Source organism: Herpailurus yagouaroundi, unplaced genomic scaffold (genome assembly GCF_014898765.1).
Source record: "Herpailurus yagouaroundi ecotype Mexico unplaced genomic scaffold, PumYag 28, whole genome shotgun sequence".
Lineage (NCBI taxonomy): Eukaryota > Metazoa > Chordata > Mammalia > Carnivora > Felidae > Herpailurus > Herpailurus yagouaroundi.
The window spans coordinates 134952262-134969918 of record NW_024412376.1 but is presented as its reverse complement, the minus strand read 5'-3'; the positions used below and the strand labels follow the sequence as shown (position 1 = coordinate 134969918).

Genomic DNA, 17657 nt, shown 5'->3' with positions numbered 1-17657 from the left:
TGTTGATGGATAGATTCACTGAGGATGTATACCATTAGGTACCTACCTTCCCCTAGTTCTAGTTTTAGTTAGTGTGGCATATTTTGTTTATGCCATGTAATAAAATGTTGTTTGGCTACATTATAGAAAATAGTAGCATTAATTCTGATCACAAAAACAGACGACATTTTAGAGTTACTGTTACAAAAGGAGTAGTTGGACTGGAGCATTATCATGTTGGGATTAATGATCTATTGTAGAGACTAGTGTTTTTTAAATTTCACACTGAGGGACTTGGAAGCATTTCATGGCCTGATGAATCAGACTTATGTTAGAGATTTCTTTTTAGTACTGACTTAATGCATAGAAATAATGTAACACAGACATCATCTTATCCTTCACATACCATGCTGTTTTTCATGAAAGTTGAGTTCAGGCTTGAGATTTTTGAAAAATCTTAAATAACTACTAAGTTAGGAGTTATCCCTCTAGCTTTAGGATTGTTTATTTTTACAACGGATTAAAAGTACATAAGCATAGATATCAGTCCTGGATACTGACTTAAATAATAAAGGAGAGTACTTTGATAGTAACTATTTCATTTAGCGTAGATATTTGGAATTGATTACATGATATATTCCTTAACCAGTTTGAAATTTTTACCTAAAATAACTGTTTTCTCATTTCTGTAGGTTCTCTGAAATTAAACCAGGGTGCTTGAAAGTCATGCTAAAGTAAAATAAACGTCCTTGACTTAGAAGTGTGAAGGTTTGTAGGTTAGTTTTATTTACAGTAATTTAGTCAATTTTACTGTACACATGTATTTTATTAGAAATGTCCAATTATAACAAAAACATTATAATGATGTTTTTCAGAATTCAAGAGAAGTTTAATTTTTTACTGAATCAAATGCCAAATACGTTGTCTGTTAAAAATACTGAAGAGAATTTTTATTGATTATAAAGTGTCCAAGAAAATTATCAGCTGTGGTTTTAAAGTTTGAAGTGCTCTGATTCTTTTTCAGAGAGAAAATGTTACCTTTGTGTTAATTGTTGTTAACATTTAGTAAAATCCAAAAGGCATCTTTGAGAGGCATTTAAAGTGCTTTGAGACCTGGTTCATGCCCATCAAAGGCTTGTATTAAAAGAAGGAGAAGTAGTGGTAGTAGTAATGAAAGAAAGGAAATGTAACAAAAGCACTTGAATGCTTTTTGATATCAAAGCTAAATACAAAAAATCATTTCATTTTGCCATATCCTGCAGGAAGAAAGACATGCTGTTTGTACTTTCTTCTGTTTTGTATATGATCTTGATCTCTTACCTTTTGTTCGTTTGTTCTGTATGTGTGCATTTCCTAGGAGGAAAGTTGGAGCCTGAGATTATATTGCAGTTTTATACCTTCTGTAGGCAGTAAAGTTTTTAGAGAAGATGAAATGGTTAGATATCTACAAGTATCAGTGTCTTAATAGAACTACTTCTAGAGCTGTCTGTGTAAGTGGTATTTAAGACAGTACTAAAGAGCTATATTTTATATTTGAGTCATGTAATTTCTAAACAGTAGTGGGTCAAGAGCCTATTAACTTAAATGTAGAAGACATTTTTGATATAATCTTTAAAGGAATCCTTACAATTTAAAAGTTTTTTACCTTTGTTTTTTAAAAAAGAGCCAACTTTCTGAAAGGAAACTTTCATTGACTTTGTTTTGTGTGAGCTAAAAAGTCCTGTTAGTATGTCAACTATAAAATGTAAATTTCATTTTTACACGTTTAATGTGGTAAAGTGTAGTTTTTCAGTATAAAACAATGGCTTAAATAAATTTGTCTTTGGATATGGAGAATATTTCCAACATATGTAATTTAACAAACAGTTGTGTTGGATTTTGATAAGCTTAAACATCATTTGGATCAGGAATTATAGGGTTGAGCTATTACTGAAAGAATCCTGAACTACAGAATGGTTTCTCAAAAGAACAGACATTTTAATGAAAATAAAACTCAAAAACACATTTTTGCATATCATGAAAGCATGCTTTTAAAAGAAGACCTGTATCATTACATTTATTTCCACGAAAATAAAATGTTTATTATTTAGAAATGATTAGTGAGTGGTATTGAAATATTTTCTCATGGTTGTAATAATTTGTTTAAAAAAGAAAAAATGCCACCAGTTTAGCATATGTTTTTTGTAGTGTCTAGAGGAGTTGTATACATTAAAAATAAAGCAATTCGTTTCAAGAACTTACTATAAAACTACAACTGTTAATGAAGTAAAATGTTTTTATGTGTAAATTAATATGATTTAAGAAATGTGAATAATAGTACTAAAACCTGGGGTTACTTGAGGGTGTGCAGCTGCATACTCATTTTCCATGATTTTATATTTCCTCACCCAGTTTAAAAAAGCATTGCTTTTGAGCACTTCAGCTAGATTTATTTCAGTATTATTGTAATTATGATTAGTGTGGGAGCAGTCAAAAAGAACAAGGGATGAAGTGTTTTGTGGGCAGAAACCAAATGAAAGAAGCTATGTTTTCTGCTGTATCAACCTTAATGTTAGGCTTTATTTTGGTAAATCTAAGGTATTTTTTCTTCATCATATCATTCATAAGTATATAGGCAAATTTTGAGCATGATATGTGCTTTTATGAAGTTGTTTTAATCCTAAACTGCCTCCCACCTCACTGTCTAGCATAGTTTAAACAACACATAATTATGAAAGAAAAATTTTATAGTTTCTCCTTTCTTGTTTTGCCCATTTCTAAATCCTATATGCCAAAGGTAAACATAGTTTGGGGATTATCAAATTTTTCTCTTGCTCTTTTCCAAGCCCTGTGTGTCAAAAGTAAGGAGAGTGTGTGGATTATCAACATCTTCAGGTATTGGTATATTAGTGCTAATACAGGTCTAATTAGAATGGCTCTTTGCAAATGTATTAATATTTTAAAAGTACAACACTTCTGTAGTTTGGAAGGTTTTAGTAACTGTTCTGTCTTTTCACTAGTCTCTCATCTGTGTCTACCAGGAGAAAAAAGAGAACTAATGTGGAAACCACAGGGAACGAGGGGTTAGACTTAGGAAACTCTTCAACAGTATTTTCAATTCATCCAATTCCTTACTTCAACATGAGTTATGGAAGCATGTTGTCTTAGGTTTATTGGCTGTTCATATAACTCATATTATTTTCAAGTTGAGGTTTTTTTCAATTTATTAGTGTTTCCATACTATTTGCAATTCTGTGGCCTTTATGCGGCATATTACGTAGTAGAAATTCTGACTTATACTTTAAAGTGTCTTGTTTATTCAATACATTTTGAGAAGAAAGGTTAAATAATTCTGTTGGGTTGTTTCCAGTCCTTATTTCAGTCTTTTTCTTTTTAAATTCAAGTGTTTTGTGTGCTTAGAAAGCGGACATATGTAATAGCGAGATTGGTTATTTCTGAGCTGGAAATCGGAAACTTTGAGACTCAGGAAATTGCTCTGACAATGTTTTAACTGCTCTCAATTTAAGAAAATGACAAAATGTATAAAAAAGACACAAAAATAATGTGTGCTGTTTTTTCCAAGTGCTTTCCTAAGTGCTTTTCCATTGTGTAATGAGGTGAAGTTTGATAATTTTCTGTGTAGTGGTTAAATATTGCTTATTTTTATTTACATGGTAAAGAAAACAAATTTAAATGTTTGTGTGGCCAAAAGAAGTGTCATTTAAAAGGTTAAGTGAATGTATGTAGAATGTATGTTAATGGTGCTTATTTTTAAAATGTAATTCAAGTTTACAGTATTATTCAAGCCTCTTTATAGAATTTAGTAGAGAAACAAGGCCAGAAGACATGTATGTCCCGAAGAGCCTTTTATAACTTAACATTATAGAATGACAAATTTTATTATTTTCCTTAATGTTGAGCAGTTGCTTTTTATGGTCCAAATGGTGAACCTGTTATTAACAAATGATTGATTTAACCATGAAACTTCTCATTAAAATATAATATTGCAGCTATCAGTTGGAGAATATATTATAAAATTTTCAGACAGTATATCAGAAATGAGATGTTTTTATTTGTACTATAAAGAAAATGTAATTTTGCTGTTAACTCTGTACTTTTTTATTGAAAATGTTTTATAACTTTGCTTTTAAAATTTCTTATGAAACCATTTGCAGATTACATACTTAATTTAATAAAATACTTTAGCCACAGTCCACTGTGAGGAAATCCTTCATTTGATGTGGTAGGGTTAGTGGTTTAAATATTAAAATATATCTTTATGTGTAACTTTGTAATTTCAAGGGAAAGAAAAGGGTCATAAAATTTTTATTTCTGTACCACAGCTTTTATTCTTTGCTATAGCAAATAGGGGTCCACTTTTGAACCAGATAAATTATCTTTTTGATGGTAAAATTAAGAATAGTGGCTCTAAAGAACTCAAGTAATACTTTAATTAATATTAAAGACCTTTGAACTTTATTCAGCCCACAGCAGAATAATTCACTCAGTTAGCATCGACTTAAAATTTTTTATTTAACAAATATTAGTTAAGCACTTGTCACTGGGGATACAATCTGAGACAGAGCTTCTCTCTACAGGTGTCTTATAATTCTCATCAACTCTCTGTGCATAGTTATTTATGCTATGAAGCACTTCCGTGTATGTTATATTTTAAGACTCAAGAGAATCTTACTGCATAGTTGTCTTACAGAGGCTTAGAGAAGCCAACTCATTTGCTAGTTAGTGGCAGAGGTAAGACTGCAACCTAGATTCTCTAACTCCTACTATAGAACAACTACTTTTTTCATACAAGTAAGAATAATTACTTAAAAATAATATTCCATTACCGCCAAGTAAGAGAGATGTGGCTCTACCGTATAAGTCTATGAAAAACTGCCACTTACAAATCTGCCTTCCTCCTATATCTAAAGGAAGCTGGTATCATGGGTTTTCCAGTGACAAAAATAAAAGTTTATTTCTCTCTTAATGTAATACAGACTCAAGGTCTGATGGGTTTGCTCATTTCCATGAATTTTTTGGAGATCTAGGATCCTTTAATTTTTAGCTTACCACCCTTATCATACCCAAGCTGTGGCCTTCATTTCCTAAACCAGGGTGGGTAGCTAGAGCTCTAATAATCAAACCTGCATTCTGTTGGGAGGCAGGACAAAGAAGAAAGGAGCAATGGGCAAGTGCCAGCAATTTTTTTTTTTTTATAATACATATTTGGAAGTTGCCATTCAACACTTCCACTTATATCTTATTGGCTGGAACTTAGTCATGTGGTCACATCTAGCTGCAAGAGATGCTGGAAAATTATCTTTATTTCAGTGTACTATATGTTCAACTACAACATGGACATTCTCTTGGAGGAAAGAGCATGTATATTAGGGGAATTAATAGCAGTTTCTGCCACATTTTTCATCACTGAATGTAAATAATGTGAAAATTAGTTCTTGATGCTTTCTGTCAACATATCTTTGTTGATGATTACTCTGTGCTAGGAATAATAAAAAGGAAATCACAGTTGTATGCATTTTAACTTAAGTATTCAAATGATACCACTAACCAACATGGCTGATCAGGGTGGTGGTTGCTGAAGGTTGGGGTGGTTGTAGCAAAATTTAAAAAGAGACAAAAACAAAGTTTGCTACATCGATTGACTCTTATTTTGTGATGATTTCTTTGTAGCATGTGATCCTGTTGGATAGCATTTTACCCACAGCTGATTTTTCAGAATTGGAGTCCATCCTCTCAAACTCTGCCACTGCTTTATCAATGAATTTTTTTTTTTTGATAGTGTAAATCGTTTGTTGTCATTTCAACAGTCTTCACAGCTTCTTCACCAGCAGTAGTTTCCATCTAAATAAACCACTTTCTGTGCTCGTCTGTAAGAAGCAATTTATCATCTGTGAAAGTTTTGTGAGATTGCAGCAATTCAGTCACATCTTCAGGTTCCACTTCTAATTCTAGTTCTCTTGTATTTCATCCACACCTGCGGTTACTTCTTCCACTGAAGTCTTGAGTTCCTCCACATCATCCATGAGGGTTGGAATTACCTCCCAACTCCTGTTAATATTGATATTTTGACCTCTGCTCATGAATCAGGAATGTTCTTAATGGCATTGAGAATGGTGACTCCTTTCCAGAAGGCTTTCATATCCGTCAGAGCAATTACTATCTATGGCAGCTATAGCCTTATGAAATACATTTTTTAAATAATAAGACTTGAAAGTCAAAATGACTCCTTGATCCATAGGTTGCAGAATGGATGTTGTGTGAGCAGACATGAAAACAACAATAATCTTGTATATCTCCATCAGAACTCTTGGGTGACAAGGTATTGTTGATGAGTAGTCATATTTTGAAAGGAATCTTTTATTTTCGGAGCAGTAGGTCAGTAAACCATGTTATAAGAGCTGTGCTGTCATTCTGGCTTTGTTCCTTGTATAGAGCATAGGGAGAATAGATTTAGCATAATTGTTAAGGGCTCTAGGGTTTTTGGAATGGTAAATGAGCCTCCTCTTAAAGACACCAGCTACATTAGCAGTTAGAAGGCTGTTTCATCTATATCAAAAATCTGTTTAGTGTAGCCACCTTTGTTATTGATCTCAACTGGATCTTCTGGATAATTTGCTACAACTTCTCCAACATCAGCCCGTGCTGCTTCACCTTGCACTTTGATGTTACGGTGGTGGCTTCTTTCCCTAAACCTCACGAACCAGTCTCTGCCACCTCCATACTTTTATTCTGCAGCTTCCTCACCTCTCTCAGCTTTAACAGTGGTGAAGAGATTTGGGATCTTGTTCTGGATTGGGCTTTGGCTTAAGGGAGTTATGTGGTTGGTTTGATCTATCTGGACCACTGAAACTTTCTCTGTGTCAGCAATAAGGCTGTTTCACTATCTTATTCATATGTTCACTGAAGTAGCACTTTTAATTTCCTTCAACAACTTTTCCTTTGCATTCACAATGTGGCTGTCACAAGAGGTCTAGCTTTCGGCCTTTCTTGGCTTTCGACAGGTCTTCCTCGCTAAATCTAATCATTTTTAGTTTTTAATTTAAGGTGACATATGTGACTCTTCCTTTCACTTAAACACTTATAGGCCATTGTAGGGTTATTAATTGGCCTAATTTTGATATTATTATGTCTCAGAATAGAGAGGCCCAAGGAGAGGGAAAGAGAGAGGGGAGCAGCCAGTGGGGACAGTCAGAACACATATAACATTTACCAAGCACAGTCTGTGCCCCCCTCAACCAAACAATTACAATAGTAACATCAAAGATCACTGATCACAGACCACCATAACAAATATAATAATAATAACGCAAAAACTTGAAATATTAGAAGAATTGCCAAAATGCGACAGATACGAAATGAACAAATGCTGTTGGAAAAATGGCACCAATAGACTTGCCTGATGCAGAGTTGGCACAAACCTTCATTTTGTAAAAAATACAATCTGTGAAGTGCAATAAAACAAAATGCCATGAAATGAGGTATGCCTTGTAGTTGTCTATCTGCCTGAATGCACAATATAATGCTTTGGGGTTTTTTTTGGTAGCTTCTATATCCCAGAAAAGGATCTAGGATATAGAATTGGGTACTCAAAAATCAGTGGAATCAAAACCAGTTGAACCTACATCTGATCAAGCCTGTAGACCTAACAACCAACTTATATGAATTACAGAGAACAGAGGAATATGCCAACACCATGGGATGTAACCACCAAATACAGACTGTGGGATGCTCTTACAACACAGTTTCTTCAAGTAAATTGCCAAGGAAAACAAAAACACAGATGGAAAGGGAACCTATACTATTAAGACGGAAGAGGCATATCAACCAATTTGTGGACTTTATTTGTTCAGCCAAAAACTAAGTTTTTTTTTTTTATGACAGTAACACGACGATCGGCAATGTGAACACTGGACACTTAATTATATTAAAAGATTTATTTATTTACTTATTTATTGGATAATGATATTGTGGTCATATTAGGAAAACCCAGTTTCTCCCCCTCCTACCTTTTTCTCTCTTGTATAGAGAAAAACCCAATGCTTCCTCCTGTGTGTTTCTTTTCTGTGTCTCTTTATAATTCACACAAAACACCTTTCTGGTCACCAAACATTGGAGTTTTTTCCCCATACCAAGCAATTCTCTGTGACACAAGTTGGGTGTCTACAGTTCAATTAATTCTTACACTATCTACCCAGAGATAACATCAGATTCTACAAATTAAGGGTTCAGTCCCACAAGACTGTCTCCCCCACTTCAGGTGCTAGTCACAGGTAGTAGGTCCCTAGGTTACCCTCAACTTCTGTCCGACTTGGCTATTAATCGGGGGTCCCCATAACCTCCTCACAGTTTTATAAATTTGCTAAAGTGGCTTACAGAATTCAGGGTAACAGTTCCTTATGTTTACTAGTTTATTAAAGGATATGATAAAGGAGACAGATGAACAGCCAGATGAAGAGATACATAAGGCGAGTTCTGGAAGGGTCCTGAGTGTAGGAGCTTCTGTCCCCATGGAGTTGGGGTGCATCACCCTCCTTGTTTGTATTCATCTACCTGAAAGCTCTCCAATATTGGAATTTTGTGGAGACTTTCTCATGTAAGCATGATCAGTTATTAACTCCCATTTCCACCCCCTCTCCTGTCTCTAAGGATGAGGGCTGGGACTGAAAATTCCAAACTTCTGATCATGGTTTGGTCTTTCTGGTGACCGACCCCCATCCAGGATCCTACCCCAGAGTCACCTCAGTAGAATAAATGTTCCTAGTGCTCTTATCACTCAGAAATAGGGGTTTTAGGAGCCCTATGTCAGGAATGGAGTCAGAGACAAGTATTAGAGCAAGAGATGCTCCTAGTGTTTTTATCACTTAAATTATTAAAAGGGTTTCAGGAGCTCTGTGCCAGGAACTGGGGGCAGAGACCAATATGTTTTCTATTATCTCAGTGATTATATTTTTTATGTTGAAATACATAAAATGATATGATACCTAGGACTTACTTGAAAATAAGATGAAGTGGGTGGAAGGTACTTAGGAGATTGGCCTAAGTTGGTTAATGTTGAAGTTGGAGTTTATTAGTTTACAGTTCTACTTTTAACATATATTCAAAACTCAATAATAAAAAGTATTTTAGTTATCTTTTAATGTTTATTTTTGAGAGACTGTGTGGGTCTGTGAGTGGGGGAGGGGCAGAGAGAGAGGGGGACAGAGGATCTGAAGCAGGAGAGCCTGATGCAGGGCTTGAACTCACGAACTGTGAGTTCATGACCTGAGCCAAAGTTCGACGCTTAACCAACTGAGCCACCCAGGTGCCCCAATAAAAAGTTTTTAAAAAGTTGGTAGAAGAGCTAGAGAAATGAATTCTAGACTTGGCTTAGGGAATGACTTCCAGAACACTGTGCAATTAACTGCCTGCCACGTCTGCTGTAATTGAAAGGCCACCATGGCACCAGTACCACCACTCTCAGCATACTCAGAGCTGGTGGCTACACACCAGAAAACTTGCTGAAAACCCTGACCTCACCGTAACTTGACTTTTTATCAGAATGAGACGTAGCAGTGGATAGATGCCTTCTTACTTACTTCTGCCTCCCACATTTCATGAGTATATCTAATTGCAAATTATTTTGTATCCAGATTTTACCTGCCAAAGGGGTCTAGGAAATGTAGTTCTAGACTTCCCAGTCTCTACAGCACAAAAAGCCTCATTAGAAGAAATTGGAGCCAGAGGATCAATTATCAAACGTCCATATTTACAACGCTGATGGTACTTGTCAAATCAGGCACTAGAAATAAAATGGGTTGATACAGTTATCACGAAACCCTTGTATGTCAACTGGGGTAAGTGTATGTCAGGGGTTACCACAGGTTCAGGATAAACATAGCCTATTTTCAGGAGCATTGATTGTATTCAATGACAAATTATGCACATTATTATTTAATGTACCTTATTTGTATATTATTAAAACAAAATGGATAAACTGTGGATAAGAATGGGATATTTTGCCTTCATTTTTTAAGATAAAACAGTAGGGTCAAGGAGATGAACCTTTATGCTTTTTACTTGGACTTCCTTTCCTCAGGGTAATGGCTTTCAAACTTTAGTGTACATAAGAATCATCCACAAAGGGCTCAGTGAAAATACAGATTTCTGCCTTGCTTTAAACTTCCTAAATCAATCTCAGAAGGTAGGGCCCCATATTTTCAATAAATACTCCAATGGTTCTAATGCAGGTGGGCCACACCTTAAGAAATGCTACTCTGGGGGCGCCTGGGTGGCTCAGTAGGTTGAGCGTCCAACTTCGGCTCAGGTCACGATCTCGTGGTCCGTGGGTTCAAGCCCCGCGTCGGGCTCTGTGCTGACAGCTCAGAACCTGGAGCCTGTTTCAGATTCTGTGTCTCCCTCTTTCTCTGAACCTCCCCTGTTCATGCTCTGTCTCTCTCTGTCTCAAAAATAAATAAATGGTAAAAATAAAATTAAAAAAAAAAAAAAAGAAATGCTACTCTGGCAGGATAACCCATCACAAAAATTTTATTCTTTTTTGGCTACTCTAATGTTCCTTGGTTTCTATCCCAATCCTGTTTTGCAGGTCCTCAACTGTAATCAACTCTGCCAGGGACACAGAAAGAAACCTGCACATTTTTTAGTTTACATGCAGCAACTTAGGTGATCCTCATCAAAATCCATCAAGGGACATTGAGGCATTATAATGACATGACGGAACCAGGATTCAAATCAAGGCAGTCAGGCTCCAAAGCCTGTGCATTTAGTGATGCTTATTAGCTTTCAGCAATGGTCAGACTTAAAATTTATCAAGGAGAAAACCAAGATACCTTTTACCTGGTCTGTCACAGTAAACTAATGAACCTTACTGCCCTCACTTGCAGTCTCTTCAAGGCCCTTTAAGCCTTCACTAATTATCTCCTCAAAGTTCTTCCAGCTTCTGTCCACTGCCAAGTTACAAAGCTACTCTTGCATTAAAACTTCTTTGTTATAGCAGAACCCCTCTTTGGTACCAAAATCTGTATTAAGCACCTATTGATATGTAAAAAAATCATTTCAAAATTTTGTGGCTTAAAACAACAGAAATGATTATTCTCAGTTTCCCAGGATTCTTGGAGTGGCCTAGCTGGTGTCATTCTGGGCTGAAGTCTCATGAAGTTGCAGCCGAGATGTGCCTCAGGGCATCTGTCTGTTGAAGGCTTGACTGGGCCTGAGAAACTCACTTCCATGGTGATGGCTCATTCACATGGCTTGTAAATTGGTTCTGGTTGTTGGTTATCTTCAGTTTCTCCCTGTGTGGGTTTCTCCATAGGCTGCTTGAGTGTCCTTACAACATGGCAGCTTTCTCCAGAGTGGGCAACCCAGGAGAGCAAAACAAACTGCAATACCTTTTATGACCTAGTGTTGGAAATCTCACACCACTATTTTTGCCAAATTCTATTTGTTAGAACCCAGTCGCTAAGTGCAGTCTACATTCAAGGGTAGGGGGATTAGTTCTACTTTTTGAGGGAAAGAATATTAAAGAATTTGTGGATGTCTTTAAAAATCATCATGTCCCTCATGTGCCAGGCACCACTAGGTACTTAGCAAATGTATCCAATATAATCTTTATAAACACCCTGTGGAGTAGGTATTATTGCCCAAATGACAGAGGTTGTTGGCCTATGCAACACATATTCTTATTATCATGCTTTTCTTTTTTTGTTTAGCTATCCAGTGGCAATGTGCTTAGGAAAGCTTGCCTCCTCTCTAGCCCCAGAATGTGAATTATGATTGGTCAAAAAGGCAATCATGGTAATCCCATTTCCCTTTGCCAATGATTGGCTAAAGGGTGGATATATGACCAAGACAAAGGAAACTAAGGAGAATTCTAGAAAGATTCTAGAAAGATTTTCTTCGCTAATACAGCAAGGCACATGGGAGGAAGTGCACTCTTCTTCAGCAAGACTTGGTGTCTGTATGTGATGCCTGGAATTGCAGTCACTGATGTTGTAACATGAAGAAATACACGTAAGGCCCAAGTCAATGTGCTAAGGATAGTGGAGCAGAAAGAGGAAAGAATCTTTGTTCTTGATGACATCGTTGAGTCACTGAATTAACCCTGGAACTGATTTTTAACCATCTTATTAAAGGAGACAGTAAGCTACTTTTAATTGGAATTTCTGTTACAGCTGCAAGTGTCCTAATGGATATACCCCTTTCTATGGATAAGGAAACAGATGTTCAGAGAGATTACGTTGCCTGCCCAAACTTTCCCAGCTAATAAATAGCAGAGCCAGGTTTTAGATCGAGAACTGCACATCCTAAACACCTGGTACTTGTTTATTGTATCAAGTGATTTTTCTCCAACAATTTTCAGAAGGGAGGAGAAACAGAGACACCAGTTGGGTTATGCAAGGTTAGTGATTGTCAAACAGGTATGGCAGGGAGTCAGTGTGGAAAGGAAGGGAGAAGGAATTTAGGGTGCTGTATGTATAAAGTTGAAATGGTTGATTGTGAGGTACAGACTGGGTAAGGAGTCACAGTGGAATCTAGAGGGGCTGATAGATTGAGGAAATGGAGGTGAATAGTGAAGGTATCATGGAGGTAAAAGATTCAGAAAGTGCTGGGGAGAGGGAAGGTGGAAGGAGGTTGTAGGAAGGGAAGGAATACCAGAGTTCAAGATATTAGGGTGTGGATATTTGTTCCCAACATAGTTTGATTTGTGGCTGAGCATGGAGATGATGATTATCAGAGTGGAGAAGGTCACAGAAGTGATATCAAATTTCCGGATCATCTATTTTATGTACATACTAGGACAGGAAGGTGACAGGCAATGAAGTGGAAGGGAAGATTGAAAGCCATCTGCCTAAAGTATGGATGGATTAAAACATGTTTTCTTTATTTGCATGGTCCCCATCCTTCACACTGATAGGATCTGACTCAACACAGCTCCACTTCGAGGAAAGATTTATAAGGATTATTTTGCTTTAATCTACTGTTTTGCACATATTGGAGGGATGAGATGGATGGGGTCATCAGGAGGAGCTGAGAGGATTATGGGAAATGAATACTTTCCCAGGTCTTTCTGAAACAATTTGCAGTAGGATTTCATTTGTTTTGTTTGAAGCCACTTCTTTCCTGATCATTTACCCATCTGGATATATAAAAACCAATGAAATATACTTTAAAAGTTATCCACTATTTTTGATGATCTTGGCTTGTATATCTCTGTTTGTATAAACAATTGAGAATTGATGGCCCTTGCCTGAATCTCTTTGCTAAGATTCTGAAATGGATGGGGTTGTGTAGTAGGAAGCTCTCACTGTCTTTTTAGGATCTGGGCTAAGTGTTTCTTTTCATTGTTCAGTCTTTTCTTAGGTAAAATTAATTTCTTCCTTTCAAAAATTTGGCTACTTAGGATTCCTATTTTTAAAGTAACATTAATTTTTTCTGACATTCATGAAATGAAACTATTAGCTAGAATTTCTGAATATAGTTTCTCTTGTGGCCTTTTTACTTTTTGGTTCTTGTCCTTGGAGTCATGTTAAAAATTTTTATTGTAAGCTAATCACATCTTTTTAGGAAGTAGGCAGGATATAAATAAACCAGTCTATATATTTAAGGGGAAAAGAAGTAAGGTACAAAAGTGTATTTACATTTTTGTGTTTTTCAAAAAGGATATATATAGTGGTGCCTGGCTGGCTCAGTCAGTGGAGCATGTGACTCTTGATCTCAGGGTCCTGAGTTTAAGCCTCACATTGGATGTAGAGCTTACTTAAAAAACAGTAAAAAAAAATTTTTTTAAAGATACATGTAGATACATCTACCTATATACTATACATCTCTTTCTAAACACACACACACACACACACACACACACACACACACACACACACACACTTGAAGGCAAACCCACACATAAAATGAACAGAATAGATTTTGGGCCTCAAATGACAGACTCAGAGGGTACCATGCTCATAAGACAGTGAAAGTAATTTTAATATTTGTATTCTTCAAAAAACTTCTATGAAACACTTGTATTTTATACAACATAAATTATATAAAACATAACTTTCACAAACATCTCTTTAAGTCTGCATTTCTACAGTCTTTTCTGTCTCCCACCCTCTCATATCCTATAGATACCCCAAAGCCTCTGTTTCCCCCTTTTACCAAAATCCTCTCTCATCTTTGCCAGTGCTAGGCCTCATCTACCACCTCTCTACCTTTCTTTCCATTTCTTTTTTCTTTTTTTTTCTCCCTGTAGTGAGTAAGCCTGCGCTTTTTGGATGTAAATCTCCAACTTCTTTGCTTCTTCATTTATAAGTCCCCCAATCCTATTTATCCCATCTGTGTAATGAGGCAATGGGAGGTGGGAAGGCATCAGGGTGCAAATGTCAAAATTTTTTTTCTGGTAGGTAGGAGGATGGAAAGAAGTTATGGATACTTCCACAGCAATAATTTTTGTCCCTGTTATACATGAAGAATTTCTGAAAGGTTTTGTGAGAAAGTGTGAAGAGCAGGTTACCTTAGGGGTGGGCCTGGGGAGTCAGAGATAGGAGAGGGAGATTTTACTTTCATTACCTGAACAGATTTAAAAAAAAAACAAAAACCTGTGTATATATTGCTTTTTAAATATTTTTCAGGGGCGCCTGGGTGGCTCAGTCGGCTGAGTGTCCGACTTTGGCTCAGGTCATGATCTTGCAGTTTGTGGGTTCGAGCCCAGTGTCGGGCTCTGTGCTGACAGCTCAGCCTGGAACCTGCTTCGGATTCTGTGTCTCCCTCTCTCTCTGCCCCTCCCCTGCTCACGCTCTGTTTCTCCCTCTCTCTCAAAAATAAATAGACATAAAATATTTTTTAAAATAGGCATAATTCAATTAATAGATGCATATTTTAAAATACAGTACAAAAAGCCAAGCTTGATAGAGTGGATTATCTAGTGTGCAAATGATATGCATATTATTATATTTCACTTTAGGTTGCATTCTAGTACCAGATGTTATAATCAGATAGTTTAGCCGATGTCGATGATGATCCAGTATTATTAGGAAAGGCATTAATATACCTTTCAAATTCTTAAATGGTTTCTTTAGCTGCTGGAAGAAAGAGGACAAATCTAGAGATCTAATAGGAGTTCCAGAGTAAATGACAAGGGAAAAACAAAATTTAATAGATTCAAATTTTCCTGAGCCGAATGAAGACTTGTTTTTGCCATTGAAAATGCCAAGGGCACACACTTAAACATATTCTTTGAAAAAAATTTTTTTTTAATTTTTTAAAAAATATTTTTAAAGAGAGCATGAGCAGGCAAGGGGCAGAGAGGGAGAGGGGCACCCAGAATCCAAAGCAGGCTCCAGGCTTGAGCTGTCAACACAAACTGTGAGATCATGACCTGAGCCGAAGTCGGATGCTTAACCCACTGAGCCACCCAGACGCCCCACACTTAAAACATATTCTGACAGAATTCCTGATTCCCACAGTTGAAGAGAAAAATCTTGTAAGTTTCTAGACAGAAAGAAGAAATTATTTACAAAGGGAAAAGAGTCAGACTAGCATCAGACCGTGGAATAATGTCTATCCCTATTAAGAGAAAAGGAATGTAACCCAAGAGGTAGGTATCTTTCCAGCCTAGCACCATTCACCTGCCAAGGGGAAAGGAACGCAGAAATGTAATGATTCCAAGAATATATCACTCAACCCCCATCCAAGGAAACTGTGAAAAAAGAGCTGTAACTAAACAACAAATTAATGAGAATAGAGATCCCAAGAAAGAGAAGGTGAAGTAGAGAGGAAAAAGTGGTGAGTGAACACTGAGCCTTGCAATATACATGGATAATAATGGAATGACTGGGACTATGTATTATATGTGTTAAATAAAGACTCTTAAGATAAATGGGACTCCACTAATAAAAACCTGGAAGCAAAAGTTGTAAAATTTTTCACCAAAACCCAAAAGGTAAGGTTGGGAGAAGGAGAGTGGAAAGCAAAAGCATTATAGAAGTATTATCTTACTAAAGTGGAGGGAAAGTATCCAGAGATAGACTGACATGATGGGGAAATTGTATCTTTTCAGAGAATAAAAAGGAAGATAACTACTAATGGCATAGGAAAGTATGATATAATTTTGAAATTAATAAGGGGAAAAAGAATAAATTATAGCTTTTTAAAAATTTTTAAATTTTTTTATTGTTTATTTTTGAGAGAGAGAGAGTGCAAATGGGGGAGAGGCAGAGGGAGAGGGAAACACACAATCTGAAGCAGGCTCCAGGCTCTGAGCTGTCAACACAGAGCCCGACACGGACCGTGAGATCCCACAAACCGTGGGATCATGACCTGAGATGAAGTCGGATGCTTAACTGACTGAAGCATCCAGGTGCCCCAATGAATTATAACTTGATCATATAAACTAAGGCAGTAGGGAAATTTATAGTTCAATAGTATAGTTATTATAGTTCAATAGTAAGCAAAAGCAAGAGAGAAGGAATAAAATCAAGAATGTCAGAGATTATATTAAATGCAAATGAGCTCAGTTTTCGTATCAAAAGACAGAGACTGTCATATTAGATTAAAAGCAAACCTAGCTATATGTTGTCCATAGGGAACACTTAATAAAGAAATGTTCTAAAAGATAGAAATTGGAAAAGGAATACCACACAAATGCAAGTAAATAAAACTAGGAGAGGCAATATTAACACCAGACGGGTGGAACTATTAATGAACAGGAAGAACATTTCCTATGAAGGACATAACATATGAAGATATGCATCAAACAACATAATTGCTAAATATATGTAAACCAAAATATTAGTAAAGATAATTTCATAAAAATGAAATTAGAGTGGATTTGTAGTATACTGTTTTCAGAAGTAGATTTAGTAGACAAAAAATTAAGAAATATACAAAGGCATATAATCAACACATGTAACTTTAGTAAATATATAGAGAATCTTACATTCTTTAAACAAAGATTAATATGTATTTCCAAATGGCCATTGACTTCTTACAAAACCAATCATAAACTTTTACACACACACACTAAACATTTAAAAGTAGAGACTTCTACAGGTGACATTATCTGATGAAATTAGAAGAAAATTAATGAAATTAGAAACAAATTTTTAAAAGATAATTTAACCAATTATTTGAAACTTAAAACTACCCTCTGAAATAATTTCTTGATCAAATTAGAAACTAAAATTGAAATTGTAAGCTCTTTAAAGCAAAAAAAGGAAAACCCAGCATAACCAAACCTACAAGACCCATGAAAGCTGTAAGCAAAGATGAAGAATATAAGAACCTGTGTTCATCTTAATACATTAGAAAAATAACCATAAAAGACAGTAGAAGAGAAAATTAATAAAAAACAAAGTCTTATATTAACGAAATGTAGAAAATAGTAGCAAAAATAAATGAATCAAGAGACCCCCCCCTCCAAATAAACCCCTTATGAACCAGAGGGTAAAAAAATTGTAAAAATCAAAATACATGGCAATTCTACTCTACAATTCTCAAGATATATATTCAAGGATAGTTATTGTAGTAATGCTTGTAGTAGGAAAAATTGGAAACAAAGTGAATACCTTTGCAAATGTAATGATAAAACAAGCAGCATTATAGCCATGCTGTAAAACACTATACAGCTACTAGAAAGGACAAGTCAATTCTGTTCCAGTAATCTATTGTAACAAAGTTTCCCCCAA

General features: G+C 35.9%; 1 protein-coding gene across 6 annotated transcripts in view; it reads left to right on the top strand.

Annotated features, from left to right (window-relative positions):
• The window catches only part of N4BP2 (NEDD4 binding protein 2), a 77168-nt gene extending 69241 nt beyond the window's left edge, over window positions 1-7927 (top strand). For 4 of the 6 annotated variants that reach the window (XM_040485268.1, XM_040485238.1, XM_040485276.1 and 1 more), the window contains one exon: window positions 7649-7927. In XM_040485268.1, the coding sequence (XP_040341202.1) occupies window positions 7649-7784 (136 nt within the window). In that variant the 3' untranslated portion in view covers window positions 7785-7927. Of the gene's footprint in view, window positions 1-671; window positions 7457-7648 lie in introns of those variants that run through there. The other 2 variants (XM_040485252.1, XM_040485244.1) reach the window with 2 other exon arrangements.
• The last annotated feature ends 9730 nt before the right edge of the window (window positions 7928-17657 follow it).